General features: G+C 44.4%; 1 protein-coding gene across 1 annotated transcript in view; it reads right to left on the bottom strand.

Moving 5' to 3' along the window:
- The window catches only part of jph1a (junctophilin 1a), a 42,853-nt gene that overhangs the window by 14,995 nt on the left and 8,810 nt on the right, over positions 1-19,048 (bottom strand). Inside the window, exon 4 of the mRNA XM_080855587.1 lies at positions 34-152. Within this exon, the coding sequence (XP_080711713.1) occupies positions 34-152 (119 nt within the window). The remainder of the gene's footprint in view (positions 1-33; positions 153-19,048) is intronic.

Below are 19,048 nucleotides of genomic sequence, written 5' to 3' on the forward strand. Positions count from 1 at the left end.
TCCTCCTGTGTCCTGTAGTAGTTTAGTAGTTACCTGGCTGAAGGAAGCTTGGTGAGAGCTCGCTGGCCACCGTTCTAGCGAGGTCTGAGTCATGGAGGGCTGCTAGAGCTGACTGGTCAGCTGCCTCACTCTTGGTACGGGCATGAGAGGTCCTGTGGAGAAGAGCACACACACACACACAGACACGCACACGCACACGCACACGCACACGCACACAGACACAGACACAGACACAGACACACGCACACACACGCACACACACACACACACAGACAGATGCAGAAAGAGAGACAGAAGGAGAGAGAGGATTAGCATCAGTTCATATGTAATGATACAGAAATGTAATAAACAGTGGCGTGACTTCATGAGATACTTCACACTCATACTACAAATCCTCTTACAGTCTCATAAGAAACATTAAGTGTGCAGCAATGTTTAAACCCTGAGGACCATTGGGATATTTTGCAAAGGGTAGCCATAGGATAGCAGACTTAGCATTTATGTCTGCATGTCTGTTTTAGGAGATAATGAAAAAAAAAACAGTGAAGTAAAGCACCACCTTTGCATCTGAAGAGATGCATTTCGTTCAGGCAGTAGATATATACATATATAGATATAACACATACAGCTGTGTGCCCAGAACAAAGAATGACATATTCTGAAACAACCACTAGTTTAAGACTTTGCAGTGGTGAACTCCAAGGTATAAAGAGAGTATCCATGACTCTTAGGAATTAACTGAATCAGTAAGGCGCAGGTTCCATGAACTGAGGGAATAAAGACACAAAGCTAAAACTGTGAAAAAAAAAGAAAAGAAAAAGAAGCTCATCTTTGTTCAGCAAGTGCTGATGCAGCACCTCAGAACTCAGCAACCCCCCCCCCCCTTCCCCCTCTAGCTCCAATGCAGAATTTAGTAGGCCAGCACTTTGGCAGCCAAGATTATGTCACCCGCGATACACCTGCATGGGCCCTTAAGCAGCCAGTATGTCTGTACGTATTTAAATCCGCAGCACAGAGCGATCACGAACGGACAAAACAGACAATAACCAAGTGCAACATGTGACATATGTGATGAGCCCCGGGATCATCAGGCCAGCAGCGATATGCAGGGCTTGTTCAAAGGCTTATGTTATGTAACAGTGCTTATGCCTACCTCGGCTGGTGTATGATACATGGTGGTTGTTTATAGTTGATCATATGTTTGCTGTTCACTGGCTATTGCTCTATACAACTGCTGGATGTCTGTGAATGTCTGTGTGTGTGTGTGTGCGTGTGCGTGTGCGTGTGCGTGTGCGTGTGCGTGTGCGTGTGCGTGTGGTATGCGTGTGTATGTGTGTGTATGCATGCATGTGTCTGTCTATGTATGTGTGTGCACAATATATAAATGAGTATATGTACTGTGTGTGTGTGTGTGTGTGTGTGTGTGTGTGTGTGTGTGTGTGTGTGTGTGCACGTGTGTAGCTCTGTGTATGTTGCTGCATATTTGCTGCATATTTATGTGTTGTAGGCATATACTGACCATCTGTGTGCTCTGCATACCACTTTTGTGCATGTGTGTGAGTGAATGTGTGGTGTGTGTATGCGCATGTATGTGTGCATGTGTGTGTGGGTGTGTATGTGTGTGTGCATAAGTGTTCGTACATGCATTCACAGCACAACAGCCAGGTCATGCTCCGTGCTGACCCCCGCCCTTCTATCAAAACACAATCCTACTTTTCCAAACGGATGGGAAGGAGAGGATCCGACAAAGCGCTTAATCCAGTCTAGAGGCCACAGCTCCCACTCCGCACAGCACTGACACACACCCAGCAGCAGCCAAAGCACTGACACACACACACCCAGCACTGACACACACACACCCAGCACTGACACACACACACACCCAGCACTGACACATACACACCCAGCACTGACACACACAGCAGGACAGACAGCAGCTCACCGTAATATGTATTACGCTACTATTTTAATGCTACTCAGAGCTATGACAGTACAATATGGACACTACAATGTAAGGAAAAGCCTGCTTTTGCCACATTGTTAACAGTATTCCAATAATTACCATCATGGTGGAATAACGCACTGGGGCATGTGTACTGCTGCCTTCTAAAGCAATGTTCACAGACGCTGAGTGTTTCCTCAAAAGGTGATGACACTGTATTTCTGCCACACATGCATTGACTTAAACGCCATTAACATGGACGAAAAGCAGCACCAGCAGGGAACTATAAACTATGCTGACCTGTGTTGTGTCCACAGACTCAACAGCTAGTGTCTCTATGCCGTTCAAAGACACAACTGTCAATTCCACCTTATATTAACAATGAATTATCAATTTAACTAACCCTATAAAGAGATATACAAAACAAGGTATTTTGTAAAACAGTGAAACAGAGCTTTTATTTCTGCCTCTGCTTGTTGTACACATGAGGATCATAATCATAATAACTACTCAATTACAGACAAACCTTACGCTGGCAGAGAATCAAACGTGTTCGGCCAAAACATAAACTACCAGACTGTGGCGATGAGGGCCTCTCGGGGTCAAACATGGCCTCTTGACTTCCACTAAACAGAGAGAGTGCTGCCAACATGACACTGAGAGTTAGCATAGCAGCGCTAGCCAGCACTGCGGAGTCCACGCTGACATAAGAGAAGGTGGCTTTACTAGGCACACAGGAACTGTGAGGGGTGACCTGGTTCACAAATCCCCTGCAAGCCACACACACACACACATACTCACACACACACACACACACACAAAATAATGTTCCATCCCCCTCTTCCCAGAGATAGAGAAAAAGAAAGAAAGAGAGAGTGAGAGAAAGAGGCTTATTGGGTTATGTGCCACGCATTACAGGGGAATGAGGGATTTTTATTTCTCTCTTTTTGCCGGGCTTACTCCAGCTGAACTAATTACACAACACAGCATCAAAAAAGGACAAAATGTAAATTCCATCAAACGCAGGAGATTAAAGCTCTCTCTTTCATTTTTCTGTGCTGTTAGAGGTACTCACCCCAAAGAGTGGCAGAGAGGGGAGGACAAGTGCGGTAAGGAGGAGAGGAGATGAAATGAGAGAAGAGTAGAGATTAGATAGTAGAGGAGAGAAGAGGAGATCACAGAAAGGGAGAGTGGAGTATAGAGGAGAATATAAAGAGGAACATTTAGGAGGGGAATGGAGAGACAACATATGTAAGGAGAGGTGAGTAGAGTAGATTAGATTAGACGAGGAGATAAGTGGGGAGGAGAGGAGGAGCAAAGGAGAAACCAGCGGAAAGAATAGAGGAAAAGAGGATTGGCCAGGAGAAAATGAGAGGAGAGGAGAGGAGAGGAGAGAGGACAGGAGAGGAGAGGAGAGCAGAGCAGAGCAGAGCAGAGGAGAAGAAGTGAGTAGAGGAGAGAAGAGGAGAAGAGGAGAGGAAAGGAGAGGAGAGGAGAGGAGAGCAGAGCAGAGCAGAGGAGAAGAAGTGAGTAGAGGAGAGAATAGGAGAAGAGGAGAGGAAAGGAGAGGAGAGGAGAGGAGGAGAGCAGAGGAGAGGAAGTGAGTAGAGGAGAAGAGGAGAGAAGAGAAGAGGATAAGAGGAGAGGAAAGAAGAGAGGAGGAGAGGAAAGGAGGAGAGGAGAGAAAAGGAAAGAAGTAATTAGTGTAGTGAGTGGAGAGTAGAGAAGAGGAGAGGCAAAGGGTGAGCTGAGGTTAGAAGATGAGTTTCTAGCAGGAGTAGAGAAGAGATGTGGAAAAAAAAGGATGAAAGCAGGATACTGCACTCAGAGGAAAAAAAGCCTCAGAGAGTCCAGCTGGTATCCGTATCAGCCTGGCCGGAGCTTAACACAGAAATATCCTCTTCTTCTTTTTTTTTCATGGGCAGCCTGTTTTAGTTGCGGCCGCTGGCCCCTGTCACAGTCGCACCCAGACTGATGGATGTGTGTGTTTATCACTCTGTCAGGGGCCCCGCACACAGAGACGGCCTGTTTCAGGGACGCTTGGCGGGGCAGGAGAGGGGTGGCAGGGTGGAGTGTGGGGGGTGGGCAGGGATTAAAAATGCATGAGTGGCCATATGCTCAGGGAGAGCCCGGCCGGGCGGACCCGAAATAAGTCTTCGCCGGGTACGAAATGAAACATCGCCATGGACAGAATAAGACATCGCCAGGGAATAAACACGATGGCGGGGAGAGAGGAGAGTTACAGTGCTGACGGCACGGGGTGAGCTGCTGACCTGTCACACAGTTAACACACACACACACACACACACACACACACACACACACACACACACACACACACACACACACACACACACACACTTGACTACACAGAAGGACACTGTTAAGTATGACACACACATATTACCACACTAAGACACAAGTGTCCTTTTTCTGTCTCCATGGACATGTGATGGAATGCACAGGCTATAGACTGTGACCTTTGGCTGGACAGGAAGTGATGCAAATTTTCCGAGCTCCCAGACGGGACGTCTTTTGTGCCTGGGGTGTCTGCACTTCGAGGCAGGAAGTCGGAGTCGGAGGAGCCGTGACCGTGGCGTCAGGTGCAGGTTCCAGGCACAAATCCTTCAAAGAGTTTCTACTATTTCACACCATTCTAACACGCTCTGAGAAAAAGCTGGCGCCTCTGTCAACATATCTGTAGTCGGTCAGTCACGCATTTACTGGCCATGGGATGCCATTCACTCCTGTACTTCTGCTATGAGTGAGGAGGCTTATTACACAGTGCCCAGACTCAGACAGTCTGGAGACTGTGAAGCAACTACATTGCGAGTGAGGTAACTAAGCCTGTAGATGTTGAGGTAACATAAGTCTGTAGATGTTGAGGTAACTAAGTCTATGTTGTGGTTACTAAGTCTATAGATGTTGATGTAACTAAGACTGTAGATGTTGAGGTAACTAAGACTGTAGATGTTGAGGTAACTAGGTCTGTAGATGTTGAGGTAACTAAGCCTGTGAAGTCTGTGAAGTATGAGGTCACTCATAAAGAGAGTCTAAAGAGTAAGTGTATGGTGTATGGATGGTGAGGCAATTAAGTTGTGAGAGACTGTGAGAGTAGTGAGGGAGGTCTGTGAACTATGTCTATGAGACTGCATGGTGAGGAGAGATTAGACTAGACAGAGCTGCCCTTCTTGTCCCTGCCCAGGTATATTAAAGGGCTGCAATAGAGCTCTAGCCCCAGTGGTGCATGTGATTAATACCTTGAAATGTGCCCTGTCAATTAACGACTCTTTCACCTCCCTGGAGATTGCATTAATTCTCCTTCTTTCACTCTTTTTGTACTCTGTCACTATCTCTCTCTCTCTCTCTCTCTGTCTGTCTGTCTATCTCTTGCACTGTCTCTCTGGCCCAATAGACTTTAGGGTATTTAAAACCATAGCATGCCTCTAATTACCCCCCGCCCCCCATCACCCACCCCTCCCTCTAATTTTACTGACTGCTTAAATTTCGACACCAGCTCTCCAGCCACTACCCCTGCCCCCCACCACCCTTCCCAGCATGCAATAGGGGTGTGCCAAATAATCGTCATGACGATGCATCGCGATTCTAATTTTCACGATCTACTGCATCGATTGTTGACGGCAAGTATCGATTATTAATTAAAAAAAAAAAAAAAAAAAAATTTTTTTTTTTTTTTTTTTTTTAATTGCATGAATTTGGTTGGCGAACATCAAGCATTTCCGGCCACGCGATACTGCATGTTTTGTTTATGAATGACTCATAAACAAAACATGCAGTGTATCCAGTAATAATAATATTTGTGTTAAGTAACCTCCAAAAGTCGTTTAAATAAATACAGCTATGTATGAACTGAGTTGCTTTGAGTTATCAATTGAACACACTATCCAGATCATACACAGCCAGTCAGCCACTGGTAATGGCTTCATTTTTTTCTAACAGTGTTCAGTGAAAATTCGCAATGCATCGCAATGCATCGCAATAATTCAAGTATCGCGATGCATCGTGATAGAATCGCATCGTGGCATGTGAATCGTGATACGAATCGAATCGTGACTTCTTTGGCAATACCCACCCCTAGCATGCAACCACATTTCTGTGTCAGCCCAGTGCTCAGCAGCCCTACTCTGCAGCTTTGACAGTGATCTCTGCTCCGGGCCTGATGACCTATTTGAGGCACACCTGTCACACGTGCGGACACAGCTGGCCCGGAACTGGGCCAGGTTTGGGCCATGAGGAGACTGGATATCCACTCCGGCTCCTCAGCATGCCAGATCGAATCTCAACCTCACATGTGACCTTCAACCCCAGCCCATCCAATCTACAGAGAACCCACTGCCCCCCTGCACGAGGCGTTGGCACGATGGTTTCACATTTAAAAGGAGAGGGGGATGAGAACCTGAACAGAGGAATGTAAAGACATAAATCTGCATCCCAATTTGGGGTAAAACACTTACCCCATAACTCAAGAACTTTGGGGGTGATAAACTGCTTGCATCAGTCGGATTTTTGGTGAAAAAAATCCCTTTGTGGCTTTAAAATGACTTAGATGAATGATGTAGCTCTACACCTTTACCTCCTTTGGAATTTGCTGATATACAAATATGCAAATTAGCCCCGCCTCTATCTACCTGCCAATCAAACATGTGTTGCTAATGTTACATGCGCTTTTGTTCGATTCACCAGCTCTGACTTGATTGAAATGATAAATCTCAAGATGTGCCGTTAGGGAGAAATGTTTTGAAACCCCTCCCACCTGACAGGCAACTTGACGGGACTGGTTTGTGACATATGACCAGGCTGTCTGATTCTGTGTTTTGGTACGGGTTCCAAGGTGGAAATACTCAGCCCTGGCGCTGACCCCTTGTTTGGTTCCTGATCTAATGTGTATCATATACAAAAACACCATATGGACATGTTAACAAGGTTAAACACTTGATTTTCACAGGATCAGATAGATTAGGTTACCTATTTTGTTTGTTAGTGTGCATTTCATGCACTCATTTTAGATCTTATCTGATTTCACAATGTTGACTATTCCCGGCCTTACTTCACCACACCTTAGGCTTTATGTCATGTTTAAACACTATTTACAGTTTCACTACTAAATACAAGGCATAACAAAACAATGTGCAATTAGTTCATTTAAAAATCTCCAGCTATGTTGTTAATGCACATTCAGGTTAATGTCATATATGAAGCTAACTTCACCGCGGTCATCAGTCGTGTGACATGAAGCAGTGGTGGTGATTGAGACACCACCATCAGGAGGCCCTGAAGAAGAGTTTCACAATTTCACATATTTTCTGCAATTTTATGCACAATTTATGTGGTAAATTAGCAAAATATGCAGAATCATGAAAAATCACGAAAAACTGGGGCGATTGTCTAAAAATGCTGTGCATGTGAGTACCAATTGGCATTATGAGGACAAAAACTGAGTCACCTCTTTGAGCAGAAGTTGAATTCTAATTCCAATACATAGGCTGTGACAGTGGGAGACAGCTTGCTATTACAGTCGAGTGGTTTGGTCTCTTTGCTTCAATAGTTCAGATGACGAGAGCGGACACTGGCGAGAGCGGAGAGAACGGACTGACTGGAAGAGCACACTGTGCTGCTGGGAATAATCTGATAATAGGAACAGTCATCGTAACGATCAAGACGATCATCCGTTTCCAACAACACATTTGACATGTGGACTGTCATGACTCAGTAGGTATCAAGGAGGCCACAAATAATGTAATAGTGATCCTGTAAGTCATTATTCAGATCCATATCTGGAACTCTAACACACACACCAACACACACACACACACACACACACACGAACACAAACACACTCTCAAGCATACACAGGGTGTACAATCCAAAGGGATGATCTCAATCCTCAGTAATTACTTACTTGGTTATATGTGGCCCAACACATAGCAAAATTCTACACAATTAGCACGACTGCTGCGCCCTTGTCTCTCCGTGCTCCGCTTGCGATTGGGTTTCAGGCCCCTGCTCATTCAGGATTACTTAAGCATGACTAACACCTTTACTGACTACCAACAAAACAAACACCAACCAAATTATGCCACAATAATTTGTGCAGCGGATGACAAGAATTTATTAATTTACAAATGAATGTCGCTGCACATTGATGTACCCTACTAGCTTGTAGGAGGTGCTGCCTGTCACAAACCCAGCCCAAGGCTCGGGAATGCCTTTAAGCATGGCAGCTGTGCTTGAAAGCTGAATGAACTGAATTCTGGTTGACCTCAGCGTATGAAAAGGGGCTTTGAGCTCCTGTAACGTTAGCAATGAGCAGCTCTGTGGAGGGCCGTGTGCTGGAGACGGCGGCATGAGCGCTGGACCGAGGCCAGTCTACCTTAAGGGGTCCCACAGGGAGCAGTGGAGCTTTTCATAGGTAATGAATAGGCTTGGCAGGCAGCAGAACAAAGAACAGCTAAGGTAAAATTAGAGGAACAATAAAGTCGTGCCCGGCGTGCTCCTACACCGAGTCTCTCGGGGGGCTTTTTTAAGTCACAGAAGAATGCACTCAGCATTTTTGCTGTGCTGCTGTCAATCTATTATCCATGCACAGAACAGGGACAGCTCCTGAAGTCCGAGAGACCAGAAAATAATGCTCCATCTCTGGAAAGGATCTGGCCTGTGTGTGCTCACAGCAGAGGTGCGCTCTTTGAGTTCACTGCGAATGTTTGCAAACACAAGCGCTCTGAGGAAGAAGCTTTTGACTAACAAACATGGACGCTGAACTAAGGGTGACTGTTTAAAACGAACAATTTTTAACGTTTACACAAAAACGTTTAACAAATTTCAAAGTTTAAAGAAGACAAATTCACCTGGAATGTTCACCTTGGCTGCCTATTTCAATGCACCACAGGTCAAAAGTCTCACAGTGACTGTCAGTGCATGTCACCAGGTTGCAGTGCATGAGACCAATGATTTAGTGACCATAAGTTTTGTCTACAGCAGAATGAAGTTTCTGACTGTTGCTAGTGGACAGTGTCAAGGTCAAAGGTCAAGGGAGGTATAGCAGCTTAAAGCCCCCTGGTACAGACAGATGTTTCATTCTGCGACTGTCGTGAAAACCCAGAAAATATCCAGAGTAGTGACATTTCACCATGGATTAGTCCTAATCCCTCCTGACGTACTCGCTCTGGAGACTGTAATGGACCCTTGTCTTAAAAGGGGCAAGGTCCTACTCTTTCTTTTTGGGGCAGGTGTGTGTGTGGGTGTGTGTGTGTGTGTGTGTGTGTGTGTGTGTGTGTGTGTGTGTGTGTGTGTGTGTGTGTGTGTGTGTGTGTGTAGGTCTGCATGTGTGTGTGTGTGTGTGTGTATTTGTGTGTGTGTGTGTGTGTGTGTGTGTGTGTGTGTTTGACTCTGTGGGACAGAGTGAGCTAAAACAGAGCCCTTGTGTGTATTTGTTCTACTTTTAAAACACTGCAACAAAAGCCCTTCACCACCGCACTAATGTAAACATAATATTCAACAAATGGGCCAATTCAGCCAGCATCACTCACTTCTGACAGTGTTTGGTTCTTGGAAAAGCTAGCTTGGCATTCCAAGTGCTCCATTCGAGCTAAATATTCGCTGATGCTACGAAGGCAATCTAGGGATTGCCATCGAAGCATATGTTAGGGCCGCTCTCGCTCTCTCCTGACCAACCGAGAACTGACGGGGATGTATTGCGTTTTGTCAACACCAGACGTTCTGACTGAAAGAGCAGAGCAGCTGAGCATGGTTTAAAATAAGACGTTCAGGCTGAACAAGTCTACCACCGTTGAATCCTCACTCCAGTAGATCGGCACTAGATCCGCGCGTGTTCCTCCCCAGATCCTTCCCCCGGTGTCAGCTGCTAGCTACATGTCAGGGTCTGGATTCTGAGGAATTTGAACACTTCGTGGCGCCTGTCTCTACGCGGACCAGAGCCAGATCAGATGTAGACATTCAAAGGGCCATTTATGCAACATTTTCAACATTTTCTCATTGTTTTTCTTCACCAATACCAGACTGCATGGCAGCATTGATTAATATATTTAAGTATGAGTGTGTGATTCTAATCCCATACATCCCAAATTCAGCTGATTGCTACGCACAGTCTTCTAGCGGTTCTAGCGGTCTTTAGTGTTTCTGCGCTTGAATCCCAGTGATCAGCCAATCAACACAGTGCACAGCGGGGAGGGTTGTAATTTGATTGGTTGTTGAGCACAAATATCAGCAACCATTCGTGAAACCAAATCGGGGATTACATCTTTAAAGATGGCAACGAATACACAAGCACTCTGCCATTGCTTATTGTACAATCACATTTCTATAACAATACGTATAGACTACAAAGATGTTTGTCAGTGCACAAGAAAAACTCCAAATCTATGCCCATCGATAAACCCTTGCTCAATCCCTTAACCTGCTGAGGAGATCATACAGCATTATAGGAAGAGATGAGCCACCATGACACATACTGCATGATGTTTAACTGCTACCCTCAATGCTTTGCTCTGAAAGGAATGTGCAGCTGCACATTTATAGGCAAATCATACGGGGAATCGGGAATGTCTAATGACCACATCTTGTGTCTGTGTCTACCTCTCTGTCTGTGTGTGTGTGTGTCTCTCTGTGTGTGTATGTGTATGATTTTGTGTGTATCTGTGTGAGTGTGTGTGTGTGTGTTTGTGTGTGTGTGAGAGTGTGTCAGAGAGCGTAAGTAAAGTAAATGTGCTCTCTGCCTTTCGGCTCCACCTCCACTAATGTGGAAAACCGGAGCAAGGATGACAAGATGACTGGAGCCGTCGCCATGACAACCATCCACCACTCGGGCAGGCAGGCAGGCAGGTTGAACGCATCATCTGGTGAGTGTAAACAAGGGGGTCCTGCACATACACACACACGCACACCTAGCGCACACATATACACACACAGCCCCAAAAACGCACGCACGCACGCACGCACTATCACACACACACACACATACACACTCACACATGCATGCATACCTAGTGCACACGCACCAGCAGGGAGCAGACCTACCAGGTAAATACACACAAAATCACACAACTGTACCTAACTTCACAAACAGCTGACATACGCACACACACAGACACACGTATGTGTAATCATGTACACTAAGCATACAAAAAATCACAAACACACACACACACAGTTACACAAATAGGCAGATCTTCCGGCGGAGCTGGATGTCTTTTGCGCTACATTTAACTGCTGTGCTCGGCATCCGGCTGAAGGAAAGGTCACATCGCCTGGCAACAGATCGCCATGGCTTCAGCAGTGGTTTTAATGAGGGCGAGAGAGTGACCCGCCCCTCACCCCACCTCACTGCACTCAAACTCAAACTCACATGACACACACACACACACACACACACATACATGCAATAGTACACACATATACATGCATAGTACACTAGCACACACAATACTACTGGCCTCTGTCAAATCTCATTCATGTGCATGGAAAACAAATCCATATGCCTTCACAATCACATATAAATCCATAAATGGTCATTACCATACATGCCATGCTAAGCATTTACATTAGGAGACTGGATAAGAGAATACATTAGCCTTTGACTGTGTTTTTGAGGTTTCATGAAAATGTAAGTAGCATGTTCACAACAAAAAACCTTAATTCCTGTGATGGGTTAAATTTGAATTCAGAACCTACAGAACAATTATATAGAATTCACAGTTCTAGAACCATAGTGATTCTCTATAGGCAAGAGAAGAACTTCGCCATCCCTCCTGAATCATCTCTCTCCTCCCTCTCTCCCTTCCTCTCACTTCTCTCTTCCTCTCCTACCCTCCCCCCTCTTCCTCCTCCTCCTTTGTCATTATAATGTCAAATGAGCCCACAAAGAGGTATTAACACATAATCACGGAGAAACGAATTACACTCCGATGCTGGTATGGGGTGACCCCGCCGTTCTTGCGACAGGAGAATGTTCTAGATTTACAGCCCTGCCCTGCTCCTCACTGGAGGGGATAAATGATAGATGGTTGGGAAATTTAAAGTCCCATTCGCGTCACCTTCACTTGGTTCATTAAAGTGGCTCATATGAATGTTGGCACACTCTTCTGACCCAGTGGCCCTGTGATTGGCTTTGGAAATGGGATTATAGGGACTGATGAGGTGGAGTGAGAATGATGGAGAGAGGGGAGGGGAGAGAGAGAGAGGGAGAGAGAGAGAGAGAGAGAGAGAGAGAGAGAGAGAGAGAGAAAAGCAGAGGCTTGGAATCAGAGGGATAAACAATTATCAGACATTTCTCTAATTTTTCTAATAATTTTACGGAAGGACAGTTTAGCTGACTCATTTCACACACAGTTCCCTCACATGTGTGCACACGCACACACACACACACACACACACACACAGATATACAAAGCCAGTGGCAATATGAAATAAAAAAGTAACTACCTCCCACCAGCGTTCTGTAGCAAGCAGGCTTCGAGCGTCCGATTCCAATTTCAGAAGAGGGGGAGGGGAGGGTTGAGGCAATAAAAGATGTCAACACAAACTCCTGAGTGCTTCAATTATTTTGGCTTTACTGCGCATAATATCTCTTTATTAGTGTGCAGTGTTTTCTCTCACAGCCACTCGACACTGGAGTGTTACAGAGGGTTTGGGAGTATTTGGGCCCTGTCATATCCTGGCAAGCCAAACACTCTTCCTCCACCCTCTGCTCTCTCTCCCTCTCACTCATTCTCCCTCCATCTTTTTCTCTCCCCCTTTGTTTTTGTCTGTGTATCTCTCTCCATCTCTCTTCCTCTCCCTCTCTCCCACCCTCCCTCTTTCAGTCCTCCATTTTCCCTGTATCTCTCACTCTGTCTCTCCTTCTACCTTTCCCTCTGTCTGTCTCCCATGTATCTCTCTCCCTCCGTCCCTCCGTCTCTCCCTCTCTCCCTCTCTCCCTCTCTCCCACCCTCCCTCTCTCAGTCCTCCTTTCTCCCTGTATCTCTTCCTCCTCCCCCTCCTTCTGTCTATCTCCCATGTTTCTCTCTCTCTCCGTCTCTCCTTCTCTCTCTCTCTGTCTCTCCTTCTCTCTCCCTGTCTCTCCTTCTCTCTCTTCCTGTCCCTCTCTCTCTCTCTCTCTTTTGCTTACTTCCCTCTGACTGGATGCCCAGTATTCTGCCTCCCCGCCTGGCTCCTCTCCCCCCCCCCTCCCCCCACCCCACACACACACACACACACACACACGGGCTCATCTGGCACCCAATCTCCCGGGTGCCGCGTGCCACAGAGCAATCCCATCCTCACCACCCCACGACCCGGTCCAACACACAACCCATGTGACCGACCAGCAGAGATGTACACACACGCACACACACCCACACACATGCTGCATGTCAGATGCAACAGAAGGAAAGGGTCGAGGGTTGAGGGGGATGGACGGATGGCGGACGGACAGGTGCTGCAGGGAGTGTATTTTTTTTTACACTTCTATTTTCTTCTATTGTGGTGTGGTTTGACTGAAAAGTCAAATGCATTACAGCTTATTGTTGATAATGTTGACAAATTACACAAATCAATGTATTTTGACTTCAAAAGAGCATGTTGACCCTACTTTTTATGACATTTACAATATTAACTTGATGTCCTAATTCCATGTTGCTAAGAATATATTACTCATGTCTGGACAGGCGGAGTGCAATCAGATGCAATGAGTAAGTACTTCCAAGAAAATGAGGGCTAAAACTATCTGAGCCTTGAGGAAATACTGCCCATGTCTATGTTACACATCGAAGAAAGGAAACATATGCCCCCTTTCCTCCTGAATAAACAGTTTAAGGAGTAACAGAGGATATGTATGGCCAGATTACACAAAGGCAGATGAGCATACCAACACAAACCAACTGATGCCAAAAGGAGTATGAAGCAAAACTCACTGCTTAAAATGTTGATTACGAGTGAAAAGGAATAAAAGTTGATGGGAAAATACACTTGCATCCATTCATGCCTGAATACAACATTATACCTCAGGGCTTTGAGACAACAACCATATGAATATAAAATGAATATAAGAAATACAATGAAATCAGCAGGCTGGTGAGTCCGACATACTACAGGGGGTCTGTTCATAGCCCAACCCATTGCACAGGAGTCTACAATAGCTGGATAGCATTAACTATTCACCCTTACAACAAACACACCCACAGAGTAAACATTACAGAAGCACTGAATGACAATAATACTATGGGTACTATTCATCCAGCTTAGACTGGGTTATACGTACAACACAAATAAAAGATAGTGCGTGTGTGTGTGAGCGATGACTGTGTGACGGTTCAAGTAAAGTTTGAAGTTTGGTTTGGCAGGATGGGTGTGTAAGGAGCTGGCAGTGACTGCGGATACTGCATGGGTGTAGCAGCAGGAGGTAAACTCACAGGCTCTCCTTATCTCTCACTTGCCTTCACACTCTGTCTCGTTCTCTTCTCTCTCTCTCGCCTTCACACTCTCTCTCTCTTCTTCTCTCTGGTACCTCTCTGCTCCTTCTTCTCTCTCTCTTTCACTCGCCTTCACACACTCACACACTCTCTCTCTCTCTCTCTCTCTCGCTCTCTCTGTCCTTCTCTCTGTATAACCCTCCCCCGCCATCTCTGTCTTTTAATCTCTCTCTCACAAACACATAGAGCCCTAAATGAATAGACGCGCAATAGAGAAGGGCATTGCTTAAACCTTTGGCGATGACTTGCGCAGATTCCTATGGTAATCTCCTAACATGCACACAGACCTAAAAGCCTTTGAGGGCAAACTGACGCCTCATTTGGGTGTGTCTGATCAAAAAGACCTTTTCCACTTCCATCTTTGAAACGTAATCTGCTACTTGATTTTCAACATCTGGCAGGCGCAAGATTTTTTTTGACAGCATAACATTTAACACTTAGTTTTTTAAATTATCTGGGCCTCGTTTCCCGATAACGACGTATCTTAACGGCCTACGTGGATTTTCGCGACATCGTACACTAAGTAACACTTTCTATTAACGTGCGTTTCCCAACCATCTTTTTGACTTTCTATTAACGTGCGTTTCCCAACCATCAACTTAAAGTCAGGTGCACGAGCGCAACGTGCACGAGTTCTTAAGTAGCTCTTTAAGGAGCTGTTTACGTCAGGTTAACTTGTTTACGTTAATTGCTGTGAAATTAGCTAGCCTATGCGTGCATCGGACGTGCAATGTGCACTGAATTCGGGGCGGGGATAGTAACGCCATCTCCAGCAGAGTAGCCTATTTAAACTGTGTTCCCATTGTAAGGACATTTATTACGATCTGTCTGAGAGTGGGCTGTCAAAGCTAGCATCATCGAAGTCATACAGTTTAGGCTACATACATTCAATAAAATTAACCTACATTTGAGTCCAACTGCATGACCATTCTTACCCTACACTTACCCTTACAATAAAGAAGTGATCCTATTTCAACCATAACTTCATTTTAAATAATGTCTTTCTTTATGACATTTAGTTTATAGTTTAGACAGCAACGTTGACATCTACAGTATATTCAACTGCATCCACTACATAATCTCAGACTTTATTTGTTGGTAACTCTCCAAAAAGGCTACCATTAACACATTTCTTAATGAAAAGAAAACATACATCACAATAATACTTCAGTGTAACCTGTACCTATGTGGAGTGCAAATATGTCTTGCCATTACACTACCCAACAGCCCTACGTCTGCTAACACTACAGAATGCATAATTCCTACGGGCACTGCACTAGTTTTGTATAGCCTAATCTTTATTTTCAAATACTCAATATTCTTTATTTCTATTTTGATGGGAATAGGCAGGTGAAACAATGACATTCTCATGATGTGCTATACACAGAAACATCGTTTGGATTTCTTCTACAATAGGCCGAACGACACCCCTGGATAAGGTGTCGAGGGGGTTGAAGCGTACTTCATGCGTGACTGTATGAGCTATGAAACTAGCGATTTAAAAAAAGTTTCAATGAAGAACATAGTTGCAAATATATATGTATACAACCATATAGCTATAAAGCTACCATATAAGCCAATGGAGTGGTGGCATAAGCGCTAATTGTGCCATAAAACTACTGTTTGAAAGCTTCAGTTAAGACCGACATACTCTGCATTGGTCGCGTAGCACATTTCAGATCAAACCGAGTCATTATAAACATATAAAAAGTTGTGTAGATAGCTTTATTAATGTAAAATATTCCTCGCTTCAAGTAGCCATGTTTTTTTTTTTTAATTCCCCTTTCTTCCGAACGACGGTCGAACGACGCCCCTGGTGGATTAAATCGCTAAGTGTGAAGTTACTACTGGTCCTGACCACACGTAGAATTCTTCTCAACGAAAGATACACTTAAAGGCACAATATGCAACAATTATGCTTCAGGATTAGGGTTAGGATAAGCAGTTTAACCTTAAAATAACATCTTAAAAAAAATTGGGGCGCTACAATGACTTTTAATATGGAGAATTGCGTCTGTGCCAATGGCATAGCAGGGTCGATAGGCATATAACTGCCTTCTGTAGTTTTGCCTGCCGATGCCCGCCGACCTGACTTTGATTACCTTCTGCCGATCTAGTAAGTAGCTTATTTGCCGTCTTGCTTAGTCTTGTGTTGCACATGATTGATGTTTGACTGTGTAAGGACAGTCGTTGAGAAATTAGTTTGTCATAATGTCAAAGTCAGCACATTTCAAGAGATTTCGTTAGTTTTAGCTGCTAGCATACCTTTAGCGAATAGCTATTAATCCTTAATGCACCTTTAAGCTAAGTGTGGCGTTGGGAAACCCGTCTGCAACGTAGGAATCCTCTTACGAGCGATTTCAAGTGCTTTTTAGGCTAAGTGCGCATTCGGGAAACGAGGCCCTGATCATTTAGCTCAACAAAATATGTGACCAAATGACTACACAGACTTTTAAACTATGCTGTACACCAAACAGTGACAGTGAATAAAATAATCCAGTAGCCTATCATTAATTGGGGCCTTAAAGCAGCTAAGGAGTTCAGTTCCAAAACTAGGACGCTAACTACCTATCAGGCATGTAAAAACCTTGCAAACACCACCAACAGCCCAGCTGACACTGATAGAAGTTTGCCAACACACTAACTGGTGTCTTTTGGCAGTATAGCTGGCAATGTCTTGCTGTGAAAGCTTTTCTTCCATTTTTGCAGGGTGTTCCAGCACGGTCCACAGAACTACATAGGGCATATCCTGGATGGCTAGTGGGAAAGATACAGGTGTTTATCTGTCCTTCACATTCATATATGCTATCAAAATGAATTTGAGGATGGTACCAAAACCAGTTGCCTATAAAACCATACCTCAAAAAGTGTCAAATTGTTGCATATTGTTACTTTAATGCGAAACTAAAAGTGAGACAGAAAAGTTAAACAGCATAGCAGCCTAAGTACTCAGCTTAGACCACAGATCGATGCGCTGTTCTCCCATTTACCTGTTGCATGATTAAAGGCCAAGATATGCTTCTACGACTGCGTTACTGTGTGGCCATGCAGTCGCTCCGAAGGAGTCGTGAGTGTCGCAAAGCCATTAACCACCAGAACAGTAGGGGGTGCAACGTTTTTTTTTCAAAAGACCAGCCAATGAAATCGCGAAGAAAAAAAAGATGGTAGACCCTAACTCTGTAGATGGTCGTATTTTTTCATAAAAGTTGATTGTTTGACTTTTTTTTGCTTCCATTTGTAAAAAGTTACAGAGAAATAGACTGCAATGTTAAAACCCTGTTATTGTTACTGAAAAATATGTCTGAGGGGATCTGCCAGATGTCTGAGCCAGCTATCTAATGTTAGCATGCTCCTACCCACAAGGTTAACAGCGATGGATTGGATTAATCACAGCCCTGCGGTCTCTGTGCGGTCTCTCTGTGCGTCTTTTCGATGGATAGTTACAAAATTTGGGAGGTGCACGTCAGGCCACTGAAAGGTGCTCGGAGGGGGTTTGCAATAACGCAGAGGGCTCTGCGTGTCTGCTGATACAAACGACCATAGATAAGGCTTTAGTTACAACAACCAGATAAAGATGTCACCATCATCATATAGGTAGCTTTCAGTAATAATTATTCAGTGTCTATATAATGTAGAAGCCTAGAAACATAGAAAAGCCTGATCAGATGCTCAGTATACATGTCCTGTAAGTCATTTCAATAGCAAATCTATCTAATAAGCCTATATGTTCTGTACAAAACCTTATTGCAAATTTAGAATGCAACCTAATTATTGTATAGACACGAGCAGGTAGACAATACATTGTCTCCCCTTTCTTTCATTTCACCGTCACACACCTCCTCTCTCTGTCCTATGGCTTGCTGGTCAGAACATCAAGTGTAAAAATTAATTCTTCTCACGTTCTTCTGTTGGAGTGTATCTGGGACTGTTCTGCCATTAAACTGTGAGAATTCCGGTATTTCGCAAGAAAATGCTTTTGAAGACGAACTTTTTGTCTTCTCTCCGCATGAATGGTAACGGGACTTTTTCCCCATAAAGAGATTAGGCTATCCATCCCAACTAACCTTTTCTTTTACCTTTCTACTGTATTCTAGAGGAATCATTTCCCTCCTATCTTACGTAGCTTGATTTCATGAGTGTTTATTAGGCCTATATGTTAAATCATGTGAAGACCATGGCACTTCGGTGGTTTAAAAATGTGCCGGTCTTTTATCAATTCAACACTACATAGTTAATAATTTCACAATTTCGATTTAACAGTTTAAATATTTTCATAACATGTCTGTTACCAAACAAATGATAAGTGGCTTATCATCTAAGCACATGTCACAATCCCTGTTCATATGATTGGCCTCAAAAGGGACAAATTCAACAGCACAACCCCCCCCAAAAAATATGCTGTTTCACCAAAGACTCTTTGCTACTCTAGCGTCCTATGAGTGCACACATTTAAATAACAACACTCTTTTACACACAAATACAAACCACACGCGCACACACACACACACACACACACACACACACACACAAACACACTTTCTTCCTCTGTCAGATTCTGCCTCTTTTCCTATGACACACTGTTCCGTCTCTCACACCACCCTCTCTATTACCCAGACACACC

This window comes from Sprattus sprattus, assembly GCF_963457725.1.
Source record: "Sprattus sprattus genome assembly, chromosome: 17".
NCBI classification, from domain to species: Eukaryota; Metazoa; Chordata; class Actinopteri; order Clupeiformes; family Clupeidae; genus Sprattus; species Sprattus sprattus.